General features: G+C 35.9%; 1 protein-coding gene across 4 annotated transcripts in view; it reads right to left on the reverse strand.

The window, feature by feature from the left end:
- Pola1 (DNA polymerase alpha 1, catalytic subunit) overlaps nt 1-17,816 on the reverse strand; it is a 300,929-nt gene that overhangs the window by 150,932 nt on the left and 132,181 nt on the right. For 3 of the 4 annotated variants that reach the window (XM_048336784.1, XM_048336786.1, XM_048336785.1), the window contains exons 32-34: nt 15,928-16,102; nt 3,186-3,364; nt 1,354-1,485 (exon numbers count right to left, since the gene is read on the reverse strand). In XM_048336784.1, the coding sequence (XP_048192741.1) occupies nt 1,354-1,485; nt 3,186-3,364; nt 15,928-16,102 (486 nt within the window). The remainder of the gene's footprint in view (nt 1-1,353; nt 1,486-3,185; nt 3,365-15,927; nt 16,103-17,816) is intronic. The other variant, XR_007209422.1, reaches the window with a different exon arrangement.

Below are 17,816 nucleotides of genomic sequence, written 5' to 3' on the forward strand. Positions count from 1 at the left end.
TAGAACGTTTCAAAATTTCCCCCAAAAGTAGTCATAATTACTATTTAAAAAATCTTCCGGCAAATCAACTTGCTTTTTTGACAAACACAAATTATTCTATGTGCAAATCATAATACTGGAACTCTGTTTTCATTTTTCATCTTAATGATCTAATTTTACATGAGTTCTCATATTGTGTGAAATAATGGTAATAATGAATTTCCAAGGAAGAAAGTGGTATATTTTAATTAACATTGGAATTATAGAATGCTATTGATAACTCATATCTTACCTATGGAGGGAGGGAGACATTTTATTCTTGTGGGTTCACCTCTCTGAAGAAGACATAATTAACTTTAAACTAACACAAATTTTGTTTAAAATTATGTTATGAAACACCAAGGAAAAGGAGAAAGGTGGAGTCTTTTTTAAAATTTGCAAACAAAATTTCATTCACCTAAATTGTGTTAAAAACAATATAAGCCTACCACTGGTAGCTCACTCCCGAAATCATAGCTACTCAGGAGGCTGAGATCTGAGGATCAAAGTTTGAAGCCAGCACCCAGCAGAAAAGTCTGTAAGACTCTTATCTCCAATTAATCACCACAATGCTAGAAGTGAAGCTGTGGCTCAAATAGTAGAGCACTAGCCTTGAGCAAAAAAGTTTAGGGAAAGTGTCCAGGCCAAGAGTTAAAGCCCCAGGGCCTGCAACAAAACAAAACAAATACTTTGAATAAAAGCTTCCTGATTAACCAAGGCAGCTCACACACTATTTTAGGGATTCTTTCCAACATGATTTAAAGGTTACATTCTCTTTAGAACCCCAAATTACATTTACATTTAAAAACATGTTCAATTTCCTCATAAAACAAGGAATGGAAGTAGGTAGTTTATTAAAAATCACAAATGACTCTATACTTATTAAAGACAGAAAATGCTGATATTTTTCCTTTTCTATCCACAGATCTGAGTGATCATTTAATTTCACTACTTAGGTCAGAATGAAAAAGATCCCTGATTTTCCTTTCTTTGGAGGGGGGAGGGGGGTGGAGCTGAGGACCAAACTCAGCGCTTTGCACTTGCCAGGCCAAGTGCTCTTCCACTAAGCTAAACTCTAACCCCTCACATTTTTCTTAAAAATAAAATTTGATTATTAAAAACATTGCTAACTAAAAACGAAATGTGATGTACATGAGAAAACTGAGTCATTTATCATACTAGTAAGCCAAAGTTACAACTTGTTATCTTTCCATTAATATTATTTCAGCAAGATTTTTCTCCTCTTTGCAAAAATTTATAGCTTCATAAAAACCAATAAAACAAGTCCTAAACCTCAATAAGTTGTGTATGTCAAACCTCATTATGGATACTTACATCATAGTACTTTTGAATGAACTGTCTAATGTCCGTGATCAATTTGTTGCTTAGCTGTACCATAAATGACAGAGGTGAAGCATTACAATCAATATTACTGCAACGATACAAGCTGGGTTCCATATCTGTTCCCTACAGAAGTCAGGACAAACAAGTACAAAAAAGATTATTGCCAGATTATAAACGTTTCCTATGTATACAATCTTACATGTTTTCTTGGTGCATACTTCTCTTAGCTTGTTTTATTGGTAAATTTTAACTCTATTTTCTTAACTGCTTTCTTCCCAAAGCTCACTTCAGTCACTAGTATCTTCTACTCTTTTGACATCATCCTAGTGAAATACAGAGTCAAAGAAAATAACCCGAAACCCACTGCTTTACATTAAATACTTGATAGACTCTATGGATTAAATTATTTTCCAGCTGAAAATACCAGTGTAACCATTAATTATAAATAACACCCTTCTTAGAAATACTGATCAAAAATTTTGAATTTATGCTCATTCATTCCAAACTTTAAAATAAAGAGCCATTATGTGACATTAGCTTGCTGTCGTTTCAACGGAATTTTAACATCAAAGGCTAAAAATAAGTGTTGTACCACAAAAGCAGAATCATTTCTTGTCAAGTTAGCAAATCTAAAAATTTCTATATTTTTCCAAAAAAATGAAATATATCAGGAAAGGGAAGCAAGAGGAATAGCAGTTCAAAAGAATAATTATTACTTGGGAAAAGGTTTTGTTGAGTTGTGTTTTGTTTTAAACAAAGACAAAGCAAACATAATATATAGGAAAACTGTTGGGGTTTGTGGAGCATTTGTTTTCCTTCTGGATATTTAAACATCTTGGTTTCCTGCTCCAATCTGGTACATAACCCTACCCGCCACACTAAGCAATTCCAGGTGGAAGAGATTTTAGAGCTTGACATCGGCTCTTCCACAGTTAGCCCATCTGCAAGTCGTCAAGCCTCCATGCAATTAACTATCTTATTTACAGCTGTAATGAAGCAAAACTCAAGGATTTAGCAAGTATTGCTGATCTGTGTCTGCCTCTTCCTTGCACTTGCTTCCAAAGACTGCTTTGTTTTGATTCAAAAAAATGCAAAACATCTGCTGTTTGTCCAAATTAACTTAAAATAATTACTTTTAATTTAGATAAAGGATGTTCTTTTCTTTCTGTTTCAAGGTTTTACACAGTTCTGCTAACATACTTATTTGCCAATGGCTAGTACATGCACAAGACTGCACTGAAATCAAATAGGTTGGCCAAGATTCAAGTTCTGATCCAAGGTCAATGATACATTTTTGGCAGTACTTCTTGAGAGGAATGTTTTCCTTGTGACTTTTAAAATGTCTGATATGCATTGAAAGTAGTAAAGATAAAAAGAGTACCTATGTCAAAGGGGGGGGGGGGGTGCGGGGTGCGGGGCGGGGATGTGTCGTGACACACAGAAACTTTCCCAAAACATTTAGTTCCTCTTAACTTGATTTAGAATGAAGGAAATTATTACTCTACATCTTAGTAAATAGGGATTTGGAGTGGGGAAATACAGGTCACTAATTAAGAGATTAAAAATATTTTAAGATAATTAAAACCGCTTAAGAAATTCCACTTTAAAACCAAGGTCCAACACTCTAGGAAGGCAAAAACAGTTATGTTTAAGCCCATTCATCAGGCATTTTTTTTAAAGCAGGAACAAAGTAAGTTGTGAATGCAGAATTCATGTAGCTAAAATTCTTTAAAGCCACAATGTGCAATTGGGTGACAGGAGGCATAGGGAGGAGTCATACTAGTTTGCCCACCAAATGAAAGAAGGAAACAAAAAGAACTAACCGAACCATCAAAGAGAGTATCATAAATATTTTCAGTTCCACACATAGGACATGGACACTTGAATTTTTCACAGTCCTTGTATTTCTCTTCATCAGTGAGCTGTGCTGGACCACCAAGGAGAGCATCATTCTCTTCATCTTTATGATAGTGATAAACTTTAAACTGAGAGGTATTAAGTCCTATTAACATAAGAAAAAAACACAAAATCCGAAAGTATTTAATTTAAAAATACCCCAAAGAAAAACTATAACATAATCAGTTTAAACACACACACACACACACACACACACACACACCATCTGAACTCAAGATCACAGGGCCAAGTGATTTCTATATTTTTCAGAGGTTGCTTTGTAAATAAATCGAACAAGTAACTGCAACACAATACAGAAATTTGGTACCAGGAATTCAGTTCAGAAGCAACTGCTTTTATAGAATTTTCTTAAATTGTCTTCTTAGAGTTACTTTTCAAAAAAAAATCCTCAAATGTGCACTATAATTAAGAAGTGCTCTTAAAATCATAATGTCACCATTAAACTAAAATCAGAATACAAATTCCATTAAAGAAAACAGGATCACTGCCATTACGACTTCCTCAAGTACAGACACAACTGCTAGCCTTGATTTTTCAATGCAGTGGTCGATTTCATCTTGGCTCAGTAGTTAACAGCATGTAGGTTGCAATCTAATTCACTAGGTATAATTCAGTAGCAGCACCTGAGACAAAAATGCAACATTTTTCTGGCGTTTGGAATTCATAAATGTTGAAATACATATAAAACCAATGGATCTACCACATTTATAGATCAAAACACCCCCCCATAGCCCTGAAACCAAATAGCCTTTCATATTTCAATCGAGAGCACTATAAATCAATCAATGAATATTTTATACTGTCTTGTTTGCACCAAGTATTTTAAGAACAAAAAACATTTTAGGCCAACCAATTTAATTTCCCCTTGTTCAGAGCAGGTGTCAAAATTCAGTATTTGAATTTATATTAAAAAAAAGATAATTGCTGCCATGCTACAGCATTTTCTTGAAATACTAGCGATTCTTACAGCTCTAGGTTTTTGTAATTCTAAGGAAAGCTATTTTACTTATTTGGGGATAAATGTATGCAAGTAATATAAAATAGTAACTGAGCAAAAAGTTCACAAATACCAAAAATATGTCAAAATTGTTTTAAATCTATCAACAGCTGCATGGGTAGTCTTATCATAGGTATTCAGATTTCAGTGATAAAAATCCCAAATCTGTTTTAGTCAGTTGTCAAGTGACATCTAGGAGTTTTTTATAAAACACTTCAGGAAAACTCTTACAAAGTGAATAGGTGACAACGAATAAAGAGTAGGATGACTGAGGTATCAAGACTCAATTTTCTCACATGCAAAACAGAAACAGTATTGCTGACCGTACAATTTTGAAGTTCAAATGAAATAATAAAGGACAAACCTAATTCAGTGATACCTATCACACGGTAAGCAGCCAATTAATGACACTTCAGTAAAAAACAAAGTCGTAAATCAACATCACATAATGGGGACCATATATATTCACATGAAACAGGTGTTCATGCTACACACAAACTTAATAGCTACTCTCTGTAGGAATTAAAGCATTTCCTAAAGTGACAATACAGAATAAAAACAAAGAATACCCATTTAGGCTAATTTGAAGATCTGTTCTTCATCAGTGAAATAAATGACTGTAACACACGACACTTTCCCTAAGACTCATTATATGTTTTTATTTTGTTACCCATCCTCTAGAGAAACAAGTTAATAATCTATGTGATAATATATATGTTCACATTGAAAGATAAGGAGCAGTAGAGGAATTGAGTGGACTTGGGTGAGGCTATTCTCCATAGTACAAGGTAACTATTGCTAACTTATGAAAGTCTGGTTGTGAAACCAAGTGTATTTTCTTCTTGTCATGACTTATTTTCAATTATGAGGAAGCAGATTTAACCTTTACTGACTATACAATAGGAGGAAAAAATTTAAATGCATGCTTTTTTTTTAAAAGGCAAACTTCTTTCACAGGCCAAAAACAAAGCTGACCAGATACAAAATTGCCCAGGCTGTAATCAAGAACCACTTGGAGCTGTGCTCTGTCCCTCCTTAACAGCCAATACTCACTTGGCAGACCTGAGTACACGAACTTGCACACAATGGTCCAGGGTGACATACTTACTGGTCACATGAGTTCAAAGTAGACATGGTCCCCTTTGCTACTTAGGAAGGAACTGGGTGAAAGATGTGGAAAATAGCAGACCTTACAAAATGTTCCTCTATAAATGTCCACTACCATGAACAATTCTTATCTTCCTATGGCAATAATAAAGCTAATTAGTCTATCTAATTACTTCGGGTTTCTTCTCAAGCCAAACTTCCTCAGGGGCAAAGTTCACAATCAGTGTTAAATTTTAAAAATATAGTGGGAAAAAAAATAGCAATTATCTTAACATATTAGGTATGTAATGTTCCTTTTATACAAAAATGTCATTAAAAACTGATTTTCTTGGAAGGACAACTATGCATGCAACAGGTAAATCAAAAGACTAAATTCTTTCAAGAAAAGTTTTGTTTAAAAAAAAAAAGATCACTGCTGCTAAAATCCTTTTGTATAAAGTGAAAATCCAAGTTAAAACAAGTCCAAACTTATCCAGCATACAAATTAATTTATCCATATTCATATGAAATTATTTTAAAGTCTGTTTTGAAATTCAGTAGACTTAAAAGTTTTACAGCGTATACTGGCAACTCATTAAAACGGGAATAAAACAGGAAAAAAAGTAGCTAGTGCTGCCACCTAGAGGCAGAAATTTCGAATTTTAGAGACTACAAAATAAGACCTGCTACATAAAACTTCCTTTGTAATTATTGTCATTCCAAAATTAAACATCTGTCAGAAATGACATAAAAGTAAAACCTTATCATCACACTGTCCTACATGAATGTACATTCTATGATTAATATGAAATTGTTCATCATACACTGTGTAACCAGATTAATCTTTGAACAAGAGACAGGAAACTCAACTCCAAATGTCTTACCTCTTCTACTAAGAGCTTTCTCTGAGTTGGCTGACAAAAACAAACTTTATCACCCATGTGAAACTTCTACTAAACTAGTTTCTAATAGGTGACTTGAATCATTTGGTCAGGCACGGAAGAAAGGAAGGAGTAACCAGATTGGGCTTTGAAAAAGCAGTTACGTGGAGAAGATCAAGCTCTGGTTTCCCTCACAATAAGCAGAGCAGATGTATGCTTTAATTCAATTCTGACTTGAAGTGATCAAGTCACTTGTGCTGGGATAGGAGAGACAGAAGAGGTAGTGAAATGAAATTAAAATGCTGTCATTTATAATTAGAAAAAATTTAGGAGCTCACATTATTTTGGCAACAGGATCAAAGCTCTCATGTTTCAAGGATGTATTTATAGAAAGTAACATCACAGGCACTGGAGTAGATCAGTTTAGCAGGGCTGTTTTTATTTAAGATCACCATAGTCTTACCAACCCTCACCAAAGTGACATGTAACACAAAATAATTTTCTCTACTATTGTCATTTCTAACCATTAAAAACTATACCTGCTTAAAAATGGTCACCCATTCCTATTTACACTAGCAGTACTTAAACTGTTCCAAACTCAAGGTACTTAGTTATTTGAGAGACTAATGCATTTTGTCAAATATATTCCTTCTTCTGAAAGAACTCAAAGGTCTCTATTAATATAGTTGCAAAGTACTAAACCTAGTTATGTATATATCCATGAAAGTAGGAAAGGGAGAAAATGTATATAAATCAGATTGAGCCAATTAATGGAATCTTGTGAAACTTTCTAAAATATCTTTTAAAAAATAATTTCTCTTTTGCTCAAATATCTGAACTTCTGAGAGGCCAACAAACAAAATGGAAATTCAGTGTGACTAAAAAATATGTTAGGGGCTGGGAATGTGGCTTACTGGTAGAGTGCTTGCCTATCAGGCATGAAGCCCTGGGTTCGATTCCTTAGCACCACATATACAGAAAAATCCAGAAGTGGCGCTGTGGCTCAAGTGGTAGAGTGCTAGCCTTGAGCAAAAAGAAGCCAGGAACAGTGCTCCAGCCCTGAATCCCAAGCCCCAGGACTGGCATGCGTAGATAGATAGATAGATAGATAGATAGATAGATAGATAGATAGATAGATAGATAGATAGATAGATGTTTTAGTGAACTTTAAGGGTTAATGCTATATTGATCAAAAGCCTTATAGATGAATACTCAGTTTCTTATACATGAAAAAAAAACCAAGATGTCAATTAAAAGCAGATTGGATGAAAGGGTATGATCTACCAACAATACTACTTAGCAATGTAGTGCAAAGAACAAATACTGACACAAGCAACATTAACATGGTAGATGGATCTCAAACTTATTATGCTAGTGAAACAAGGGACACAAAAGACAAATTACAAAAAATATGTTGAGTGAAAGCAGTTAAATACAAAAGTATTCACTTGTAGGGATCTATTTACATAAAATTCTAGAAAAGGAAAAACTAATTTAGTGACAGAAATCAGATGTATTTGTTTTTATGGGGATCTACTGAGCCGGCAGGGACACGGGAATGTTTTAGGATGATGGAAATGTTCGGTGTCTGTGTCCTAATAAAGTGATCATGACAATCTAAGGTTTCAGCATTTCATGAGAAGTTATGCAAGTCATGTAAAAAAAAAGCACGTCAACTCGGTGATCTCTGCAATATACACTTCCAAAGGACCCATATGTAAAGTATGTAAGAAATTCTTGCAGATCTTTAAAGAAAAAAACAACAACAATAGAAACATAGAAGACTTAAACAGGCACCTCACAAAATGAAATGGGTAACTGGCCAACAAGTATGGGAAATGATACTTTACTTCATTAGCCCCAAAAATGCAAATTAAAAACCACAAGGCTGTGTTACTATAGAAATTGAATGCGGAACACTCATACACTGCTTGAAGGGGTATAGTTTAATAGCTTCACTTTGGAATATTGGTGGCATCTACTAAAGCTCAAGGGACATGTTCCCTATAGTTAGTGGCCATGAATGTTCTCCCAACAGAAATATATGTATGCCTAGGTTCAATAGAAGACACCTGAAAAATCTTGCAAAGCTCTGCTACAACTAATGGCCAAGCATGGAAATAACACGCATCCTCAACATACATACTACAGTACATACTCATGGAATGAGGTATACTCACATAATAAAACAAGATACAGAAAGTACAGAAATGAAGTATGACCATATAGAACAGACACAAAGGAAACATACATAATATCCAAAAGTAAGAAAAACTGTACTATTAGAAGCCATGAGAGTAATTTTCGGGTGGTGGGAAGGGTGATGCAGAAACATGAGGACAATTCTGGAGAATGGGCTGTGTTTCATGAGCTCAGCATTGATCAAAGCAGTGAGTGTTTATTTTGTTTACTTCATCAAGCTGTTTAATTTGCTTTTGTGTACTTTATGTATGTATGTTATACTACAATAAAATTTACACTTAAAAAGGTGAGAAAAGTAATTTCCAAAAAAAAAATTTTTTATGAAATACCTATGAGTGTGTTCCAAAATCCTCACGGAACATGGTGTACCTCCCCACAGATATACAAAAGCTCACCTAAGAAGTAGTTTAGCAAAACAAGACAGATTGAACCGAAATGTAGTCAAGTGTTTAGATCTAATAATGTACAGAAAATACAGAAGACAGAAGAACATGTTTAAAGGTACCACTCAGCCTGTGGCTCACACCTAATCCTAGCTATTAGGGAAGCTAAGATCAGAAGACTGAGGTTTGAAGGCAACTTCCTTAGAAAAGTCCACAAAACTCGGTCTCCAAAATAATCAGCAAAAAGCTGGACTAGAGGTTTGGCTCGAGAGATAGAGCACCGAGGCCCTGAGTGTACACGCAAGCCCCCTCAAGGGCTTCATGCCAGAATGAAGAATATTCTATAGGACTGAGAAAAAGGGAATGAACAAAGACAGGGGAAATCATATGGATCCCAGAGGCCCTGACTAGCTTCCCATTCAAATGAGCTTTTTAATAGTTAGATCAAGGAAATAAAAATATTTCCTAGATATGTGATAAAAGAAAGCAATTATGGGCAATCCTTTACTTCTCTTTTGGTGTGATGTAATGGTAGTACTGTAGTTATACTGAAAGGCGAAGCTTTTGTTTTTCTATAAAGGCAAAATAAAATACAGATAAAATGACAGGATTTACTTCATACATATCCAGGGAAGTGGTAAAGAGGAGTAAGACAGGCTACAGTTGATTAGTGCTAAAGGTAGATGATGACTACATGGAGATTATTACACAGTTTGCCTATGATCATAAATATTTAACAAACCAATAAACTGTATGAACTACAGATTACTCAAACTGCCTTTTATACCAACAATAAGCCTTTCTATAATCCAGAGGCAAAATTTCTGGGCATTTCCAAAGAATAATAGTCAACCATTTTGGTTAAACACCTAAGATTTGTATTAGTAGAAGACAACTCACAAAATCTTGACAAAGAACTCTTGATGAACAACTTTCCTGACCTCAATTTTTATATTAATTTATTTTTATTATCTTTAAGTAGTTGTATAAAGGAATTACCATTCAACAACTAAATTATCTAATGACCTTGAAGACAGCTCTGAATATGAATTTTAACTTCACAATACGTGTACAGGTTATCTGCTACCTGAAATGCTTGAGCCTAGAATGTTGCTGATTTCCCTTAAAAAAAAAAAAAAGAAAAGACTATCTTCATGCATATAAAAAGTTACCTTGGGGGTTGGGGATTTAACTCAGTAGAACCACGCTGGCTTGGCAAGTGCAAGGGCCTGAGTTGGTTCCTTAGCTCTGGGGGGGAAAAAAGTTGCCTTGGGAACAAGACTCAAGCCGAAGCATGAAATTCATACTGTTTCATAAACTCCCTATACATGTAGCCTACATACAATTTTATACAAGACAGTATCTTTCCTTCCTTCTATTCTTTCTTCCATCCTTCTCGCCCTTCCTTCCTTCCACTTCTAGACATGGCATGGTCTTACTATGTAACCAAGGAGGCCTAGAACTTGCAATCCTGCTGCCTCAACCTCCCCAGTGCAGCAATTACAAGTATGTACTACCACATCCGCTGCATGTTCCTATGTTTGGACTAGGGTCTGTAATATAAGGATTGGGTGTGGAATTCTGTACCTGTAGCATCATGTCAATACTAAAAGGACTCTAGATTTTGGTACATTCAGATCAGGGATGTTCTACCTATATATTGAAGGTATATTTCCCTGGCTTTGCCCAAAGAATCTCCAAACATTACTTGGCCCACTACTGTACTTAACTTCTTATAAGAACTTACTGGACCCTATGCATTCATAAAAACTACCTTCTGTAACCTGAGTGTTATAGGTCATTTTTAAAAGGTGGATATTTATTTTCCAATGTAACCCAGAAACACAATGGGTTAAGTGGGTTCTATCTTGTTTTAGCTACTATTTTCAGAGATTACATTCTAAGTTCTCATATTCATCAAACCTTCCTAATTTCTCAGGACCAATGAGGAAAACTGCCTAGATCTCCAAATTCCTGAAAAATCTGTTACTGACTAGAAAGAAATACACTTTTTAATTATTGCACACATCATTATTGCACTTTGGAGCTTATATGTGTGTATACATATGTATTGCTACATATGAAATATAAATTTATTAAAAGATGAGATTCAAGAATGAACTTTATACTATTCTCATCACTAGACTGCTTTGCTAGGCACAGAAGATTATTTGGATGTTTGAACCTACTGTGAATATTTCATCCACAGACTATAGAGAGCTTTCATTAGAACAAGAGAGGGAGAAGAAAAAACCATAGTCTAGAGAACAAAAGCCAAGAGCTCCAAGTTTTAGTGGCCATGTTTCCTATAGGGGTATTGTATAAGAAGAGTAATACTATATTTTTTTTCCTATTCACAGATGGAAAAGAGTAAAATTTTGCTTTATTTAAGCCCAATAGCAATAATCTTACATGGGTTTCAGAAAAAATGATACACATTTTATAGTGGGATAATGAGGACCATTAGTTATTAGAAAGAACAAATTATTCTCTTTCAATTCACCAGACTTATTCATTCGCTCATTTAATAGACTATCCTCTCTCCTTTTCACTAAAGTGGCCTTCCCATACAGAACACCTGGCCATGCAACATGCCACCAGACAGACTTCAGGAGGTATCTCGATGAAGAGAAACAGAGAATTTCCAAAGGGAAGCCACAGGATAAAACCAACACTTGATGCTTGCCTTTCATTTCAACGAAAGCAGTATAAAGGCAATAGAAAAAGAAAAAGGGAGTGGAAAAATATAGTTGCTTTCCACAAAGGAGTCTTAAAAATAAAAAATCACGAACTTACTAATTTTCCTAAATGAAATTATGCCATTATTCCCAATTTCTTTGTACTAACTAAAAGGACAAAGTATCAAACTTCACTAAAGTTTCAACACTGTAATACATTTCATTAATCAAAGATAAAAACTACATTAAAAGCAAGAGAATTATTTTATGTCTGTGATTAGGCAGTTGGAGGGCTTGTATTTTATGTATACATTTGTACACTTCAACTTATTTAACAGTGTCAGCTCACTAACTGCAGTTTTTTATATATAAAGAAAACAGATTTAGAATTTTAAAAATAAATTACAGTAATTTTATGCCTACAGCTTGTACCTCTTAGAAACCATGTACCCCTAACATTCCCCTTACTTTTCTACCACTTCCTCATCTCCCTCCCCCTCTCTAAACCCATAAGCTCCAGGAGAAGTAACAGGCTTCAAAGCCTTGAAGGAACAGCTACCCTAATATTCATTTGGAATGAAATAAAGGGTACAGATTAAAACAAAACAAAACCAAACACAAAAACCAGCCAAAGCCTGCAGAGATATATTCATACTATTCACTTCATTAGTCCTGAAGCTTCTAAGTGGAACAGGGAAGAGATAAAGGCCTCAAAGGTTTGTGTTTGCTTATATTATGATGATTTTATTATCTTTCAGTAGTTGAACAAAGGGTTAATTCAACATGTCAATTGATGAGTACAATGACCAATGGCATCCTTTTCATCATTCTTCACCATCTCTCCCAAGCCCACCCATTCTCTCAATTTTCCTAGTTTCATTTTCACATATGCACATGGAATTATGATTGCATTTTCCCAACCTTCCTCTCTTCATTTGTCTGCCCCTACTCCCGTTGACTCCATTCTCACCCTTGACACTTCAAGTACATCTTCCTGTTATTCATTTTGTTAGACTGTTAGCTAGTTGTTCAAAGGAGTTACACCATTGGAATTCTCTCCTTCAGTTAATACATTTGTGAACACATGCATATGACCCTTAGGTTTACATACATATTTATAAATGAGATCTAGCTTCCACATATGAGAGAAAACATGCATCCTTTGTCTCTCTGAGCCTGACTTACTTCACTTAACATAATTTTTCCCAGGTCCATCGATTTCTTTGCAAATTATGTACAGGATGCATGTACTGCTGGGGCTGGTGGCCAGGAGGGTAGAAGAGGACAAACAAAGCAGGAGAAAGGGCAACACAATGACGACAGCTTCACTCATCTCCAGTATCAAAACTTCTATGAAGTGACAGAAAAATAAAGAAGCAGCTTGAAAGAGGGGAGTAGCAGCAGTTCTTCCACAGCTCACAACACAGCCCTTCCACTGGGGCTTGAACTAGCTAAGTAGCACCAAAAATAATATACATTCGGCCACAGCTGGACCCACAGAGCTTTCTGGGTATAGATTAGAAACGCTGGGTATATGGTGGGACCATGTGCAAGTCTGGAGAGTTCTTTCTGTTGACTGAGACTAGCTGGTAACCTAACACCTCTGAAGATGGGAGCCATTGGTCTATGACTGGTTTTGCAAGTCATTTGCCAAAACTACATTCAAAAGGTTGCCTATTACTATATAACAGCCACACACACTAAAGTGTCTTTAAGAAAGTCAAAATATACTCACTGATAGGACTAGGCATATAGCTTAGCAGTAATATGTGCTTAGCATGTACAAGGCCCTGCATTCAGTCACCAGCACACCCACACCCACCAAAAACCCAAACCAAAAAAATCTGCTCCTGTTCCATTTATAAACAACAAAAAAAATCATCTTAACTATGACCTCTGGAACCATCACAACTAGTCAGGTCTCCTTATTATGATTAGTCTTAACATATCTAAGTAGGTCTTAGACCTGTCCACCGAGGCCCACACCGTCACCCTTTACTGCCCAGCTTCTCTGGTAGGTCAAATGCTCTATCCTTCCTTCTCTTAAAAGTGAAACAGACCTTTTCCATCTACTCTTCTCAGGACCTGGCTGCTGGAAGACTCAAAATCAAAAACACCTCAGTTGCCTTCAGACTGGTTTCTTGACTATATAAATGGGAAAACTAGGAAACCTACTCTAAAGAAACGAGTGTTTCTCAGAGGTTTTCAGTGGGGGAACGTGGGATTACTCAAAGGGAGTACAGAAGCCAAAAAGACAAAGCTCCTCATGCTTGTACATCCACATCACCCCGTTCTTGGTTGAGAATATCTTTCACAGCCTCTTAAAGGTATACTACTTATTGCTAAGAAGAGGCAATAAAGTTTAGCACCATGGTTAAGAGTGGGTCCTTTAGAATTTCAGGGAACTTGGTTAAAATCCAGCCATAGCCAAACACTACCTACAAGACAAGGCCAAGTTAATTACCTTCTAAGTATAGGCTTCCTTCTCTGAAAGCTGAGCTAATACAATATACCCTCACAAGGTTGCTGCAAGAGCTGAATGAGGAAAGATATGTAAAGTGCTTATCACAACATCCAGTAGAAAAAGCACTCAATGGATAGGAGGCAAAACAAAAGAGGCTAAAAAATATGCATCTGTAGTTCCCCTCCTACCAATTGGGGATTTATAAGCATCATTAAATACAACTCAACTTGGAGAATACATTATATGATTATTTTGGTAGCAGGATTTTATCTTCCTAATTATGTTTTGCTTAGTCAAATGTCAAAAAACGAGTTTCCAACCGTGTTTACTGGTATTGGAAGTAGGAAATTCAAAGGGAATACCAAATTTGAGAGACACAGGGTAAAAAAAAGAGAAATAACTACAAAAGCAATACTTGCAAAACTGTTTGGTGTAAGTGAACTGAACACCTGGGGGCGGGGAGGGAAAGGGGGGGAGGGAGGGGGGCATGAGGGACAAGGCAACAAACAGTACAAGAAATGTATCCAATGCCCAACATATGATACTGTAACCTCTCTGTACATCAGTTTGATAATAAAAATTTGAGAAAAAAAAAAAAACGAGTTTCCACTTCCACAGCAGAGACGGATGGGATAGTGGGGATGAGTTCAGAAATGCATTCAACAGGAGAATGGTACAAAACATGTGACTTGATAATCGTCTGTGGAAAAATCCAATCTCAAAAGTATACTGGAGGAATAGGGACATTTATACTGAAGCTGAAAAGGTGCATGGCAGATGGCTATCCCCATTGAGCACTCCCTCATGCATCGTATTCCTCTTGTCTTCTAACTCAGAACAATTCTGCTGCCACACAAGAACAGTAGCACACATCAAGGTTCAGAGGTTTGTGAATACTGAAACGAGCAGCAAAACCCCAGTCCCTATGATGCCAAAGACCATGGCCAAAGGCAAATATTTTAGTGAAAGGATCAGGGATCATTTTCCATAGAGCTGTGATAATAAATGCATTTGTTAGGAAACATGAAGTACATTGAACAAGAAATAAGGCTAGAGATACAGGTTGATGCTAGAAAGTCAGTCTGTATCTGTCAAAGTTAAGTCTATGCCATGTCATTGACATATGGACTTGATGTACAGAAAAGTGAGGAGCCACGTAAGGATTTTATTAGGCAATACTGTAAAAACATTCATTTCTGCTTATGATATAATAGAGGACAGAAACCTTAAAAGCAATGTGACTTGGTGAAAATAATTTGTACAATTAAAACACAATTATAAAAAAGCCATATAACTCTTTATGTGCCAAGTGTCTACAAATATAAGCAGGGCTGGTTATGAAATACATTTCTAAGCAAAAGATGATAATGACATAGCAAAAGGGTAACACTGCAAAAAGTCAAACAAACACTGAGGTGTCATGGTTGATTGGCACCTCCTGGGATGATGATAAATTAGGAATCAGTTTCTAGAGAATAACAGAAAGCTCTATTTCAGAAAAAATTTAAATTAAAGCAAGAATAAGGTAATTGAACAGACTAAAATATTAAAAATATAAAATTTGATGTTAAAAATCCTTTTCCCGCTTTAATAAATACTTTGCATACACAAAATGAATCAATAAGCAAAATGCCATCCATCTCCTTATTCGTGGAAGTTCACTAATGTAACACAATGTTCACAATGTAAGCTCGAAGATTAATAATGGTACCTAAAATCTTCACTTCTCCCTGTCTTTTGCCCACTATATCTTCCCCCTAAATTTACAAGAGTGCCAACTATGCAGCAGGCATGTGTTTAAAAAGGTAGCAAGCACATGGAGCTCAGTCTATAAAGGAAGACAGGAGCCAAATAACTAGGAACTTCAATACCCAAATCCCACATACAACCACAAGGATCCTACTAGTAGAAGGATTGATATTGTTACTTTGTGATGACCCAAGCTTGGGACACTCACCTAACCATGATGCAATCAGTACTGCATCAATTCCATCAATTGGGTCACAGATCCGAGACACTACTGGGTGGATTTGCTGAGCTAGGTAGTACTGGGTATCAATGGTTAAATTGTCTTGTTTCTGCAGCTGCTCAGGTGCATAGGCCCTCTGGCTTGCAGAGAGGTTGGACCCATCCTAAAAGAAAACATAGTAAAGATAAACTTACTAGCAACTCAATCACATACACACCCGCTTGATCAACCAGAGGGACAATAGTTTAAATTTTATGTGTTCAATTCCAAACACCAAGAAGTCTTCTTGACCTAATGGTGAACACTTCACATTTATCTTAACGTAAAAAGATCAAAGACTTTTTCATTTCAGTCTTCTACACTGTCTGAGAATGTAAATCCAGCATGTGTTGCGTTCTATTTTTTGTCAGAATATGAAACCAGCAAGTTAGCAGTGACTAGATTAAAAAATTCCACCTGCCATGACAAAAACACACCGAGAAGACTGGGTAATGATTTGGCTAGAAATAAAAGTTAAAAAAGGAATGGTAATAAAAGAATATACAGCCAGGCACCAGTGGCTCATGTTTGTAATCCTAGCTACTCAGGAGACTGAGATCTGAGTATCATGGTTCAAAGCCAACCCAGGTAGGAGACACTGTGAGACTCTTAGCTCCAATTAGCCACCAAAAAGACAGAAGTGGAGCTGTGGCTCAAGTGGTAGAGCACTAGCTTTGAGCAAAAAAGCTAACCTGAGCACTGGAAGATGCAGATATTGATAGAGATACAGATACATAGATATACACACATGTATGTATGTATGTAGTATTTTTATTCTGTTAATGTGATTTCTTCGACCAGAATTTCAGCCATAGTAGTAATAACATCTCCATCACTATTTTTATGAGAGCGTTATGTATCATCAAGGCACAAATTAATAAAAGGAAAAACCCACAGAGCAGAAAACTGTATATAAAATGTAAGAAGTAGAATGAATGCAGAATCCTGGTGAATGGGCAGTGCTCAAAGGCCAAATACTGGCCACTGGAATGAAGAAGTGGCTCTCCTCAAGGAAAAAAAGATAGGTAGAGACTCTTTAAAGTTTTATTTTTAATTCATAAAATTAGTTATGAAATTATAAATAATTGGCTCTCTCTAGCCCTGCAGTGATGTCATCATCTATAAATCAGAAAGTCATCACTCTACTGGACCAACATCCAACAACTCATTCCATTCATGCTGTCATTTGAAACAACAAAATTTAATATTCAGACTAGCAAATGATACTATTCACAGTGCTCAGCTGCTCTGCAGAACTGATTATAATGTGAATCCTATTCTTTTCACTTCTGCTACAATCAGTCTCTTCTCAGCTTAGCATCCAGACCAAAGCAGAGGCAACTTTATGCAACACTATCTTTACCATAGACTAGAGGCAAGGCTTCTCTCTCTGACTACGCTCCTTATGGAAACCAACCAAAGCCTGTTTTTCCACCAAGTTCTACCTGTTCTAAGATAAAGTGAAATACCTACAAAAAGAAGCAAAACTCAAATTAAAATATATCTATCTCCCTATATTTACTAAGTTACCAAATGCCTCCATTCCAGGTTTGACCAAGTGGTTTGATTTCATCATTAGATACTATTTCACTGAACCTACATTTTTCAAAGTTATATGCTACTGTCTGATTCTGTCATTAATAATCTAAGAGTTTTCCCATGTATGTGAAAGCTTAACTGAAAAAAAACTAGCCTATTTACAAAAATTGTTATTTGCATAATATGAAAATTGTTTTTGTGAGATGGGACTTGTCAGAAGCAATATGCAAAGCACATTAAGGGCTAGAGCAAGCCAGACATTTATGGAAATATTTTCCTGCAGGAATTGGCTTTGTGTA

Source organism: Perognathus longimembris, chromosome 28 (assembly GCF_023159225.1).
Source record: "Perognathus longimembris pacificus isolate PPM17 chromosome 28, ASM2315922v1, whole genome shotgun sequence".
Taxonomy (NCBI): domain Eukaryota; kingdom Metazoa; phylum Chordata; class Mammalia; order Rodentia; family Heteromyidae; genus Perognathus; species Perognathus longimembris.